Below are 2,500 nucleotides of genomic sequence, written 5' to 3'. Positions count from 1 at the left end.
AACACTGAACTCAATCAGCACTGAACTGAACTGAACTGAATCACCACTAAACTGAACTAATTCAACACTGAACTCAATCAGCAATGAACTGAACTGAATCACAACTGAATTGATTCAACACTGAACTGAATCACAATTGAACTGAATCACCACCGAACTGAAACAGCACTAAACTGAACTAAATCAGCACTGAACTGATTAAAGCTCAATTGATTCAACACTGAACTGAATCAACAGTAAACTTAATCATCACTGAACTGAACCAACATTAAACTGAATCATCACAAAACGAAACTGATTCAACACTGAAAAGAATCAACACTGAACTCAATTAACACTGAACTGAATGGATTCAACACTGTACAGAATCAACACTGAAGTGAAAATCAACACTGAACTGGTTTAACACTGAACTGATTCAACACTGAACTGAATCAACACTGAACTGAATATCAACATTGAACTGATTCAACATTGAACTGAATCAACAATGAAGTGAATATCAACACTAAACTGATTCGATACTCAATGGAATATCAACACTGAACTGGTTCAACACTGAACTGAATCAACACTAAAGTGAATATCAACACTGAACTGGTTCAACACTGAACGGAATCAACACTGAAGTGAATATCAACACTGAACTGGTTCAACACTGAACTGAATCAACACTGAAGTGAATATCAACACTGAACTGGTTCAACACTGAACAGAATCAACACTGAAGTGAATATCTACACTGAACTGATTCAACACTGAAGTGAATATCTACAGTGAACAGAATCAACACTGAAGTGAATATCTACACTGAACTGATTCAACACTGAAGTGATTATCTACACTGAACTGATTCAACACTGAAGTGATTATCTACACTGAACTGATTCAACACTGAAGTGATTATCTACACTGAACTGATTCAACACTGGACAGAATCAACAATGAACAGAATCAACACTGAAGTGAATATCTACACTGAACTGATTCAACACTGGACAGAATCAACACTGAACAGAATCAACACTGAAGTGAATATCTACACTGAAGTGAATATCAAAACTGAACTGATTCAACAGTGAACTGAATCAACACTGAACAGAATCAACACTGAAGTGAATATCTACACTGAACTGATTTAACACTGGACAGAATCAACACTGAACAGAATCAACACTGAAGTGAATATCTACACTGAACTGAATCAACACTGAACAGAATCAACATTGAAGTGAATATCTACATTGAACTGATTCAACACTGAACTGAATCAACACTGAACAGAATCAACACTGAAGTGAATATCTACACTGAACTGATTCAACACTGAACTGAATCAACACTGAACAGAATCAACACTGAAGTGAATATCTACACTGAACTGATTCAACACTGAACTGAATCAACACTGAACTGAATCAACACTGACGTTAATATCCACATTGAACTGATGCAACACTGGACAGAATCAACACTGAACAGAATCAACACTGAAGTGAATATCTACACTGAACTGATTCAACACTGGACAGAATATCAACACTGAACTGGTTCAACACTGAACTGATTCAACACGGAACTGAATCAACACTGAACTGAATCAACACTGACGTTAATATCTACACTGAACTGATTCAACACTGAACTGAATCAACACTGAACAGAATCAACACTGAAGTGAATATCTACACTGAACTGATTCAACACTGGACAGAATATCAACACTGAACTGGTTCAACACTGAACTGATTCAACACTGAACTGAAGCAACACTGAACAGAATCAACACTGAAGTAAGGCCCAATCCCAATTCTATTTAGCCCTTTCCCTTCCTCTTGGCAAAATGAGGGGTAGGGGTAAGGGGAAGGGCTAAGGGGTAGAATTGGGATTGGACCTACACTGAACTGATTCAACACTGAACTGGTTCAACACTGAACTGATTCAACACTGAACTAAAGCAACACTGAACAGAATCAACACTGAAGTAAGGCCCAATCCCAATTCTATTTAGCCCTTTCTCTTCCTCTTGGCAAAATAAGGGGTAGGGGTAAGGGGAAGGGCTAAGGGGTAGAATTGGGATTGGACCTACACTGAACTGATTCAACACTGAAGTGAATATAAACACTGAACTGATTCAGCATTAAACTGAATCAACACCGAACTGAACTGAATCACTGCTAAACACTCATTTTTACTGAGTTAAATCAAATCAATGCAGGATTTTGTATCTGATTTGCGGCGTCAGTAACTCACACTCACCCTGCCGACCTCCACCAGGTTGGTCACCATGACGATGGTTGCCGTGTTCTCCTGCCACACCATCCTCCAAAAGTCAATGACAGTCTCCTGCATCGGTCCTGAGGGGAGAAACAGCGTGCGCACACACACACACACACACACACACACACACACACACACACACACACACACGCAGAGTCACACACAGAGAGTCAAGAGTTAATCATCGCAATTAATTCATCAAGACTCTAGAAAATGATTG

General features: G+C 38.9%; 1 protein-coding gene across 1 annotated transcript in view; it reads right to left on the bottom strand.

Annotated features, from left to right (window-relative positions):
* LOC130238949 (receptor-type tyrosine-protein phosphatase mu-like) overlaps positions 1-2,500 on the bottom strand; it is a 183,073-nt gene that overhangs the window by 37,439 nt on the left and 143,134 nt on the right. The window contains exon 21 of the mRNA XM_056470069.1: positions 2,260-2,357. Within this exon, the coding sequence (XP_056326044.1) occupies positions 2,260-2,357 (98 nt within the window). The remainder of the gene's footprint in view (positions 1-2,259; positions 2,358-2,500) is intronic.

This window comes from Danio aesculapii, chromosome 2 (assembly GCF_903798145.1).
Source record: "Danio aesculapii chromosome 2, fDanAes4.1, whole genome shotgun sequence".
NCBI lineage: Eukaryota > Metazoa > Chordata > Actinopteri > Cypriniformes > Danionidae > Danio > Danio aesculapii.
The sequence above is the reverse complement of the archived record's forward strand: the minus strand, read 5'-3'. Positions and strand labels throughout refer to the sequence as shown.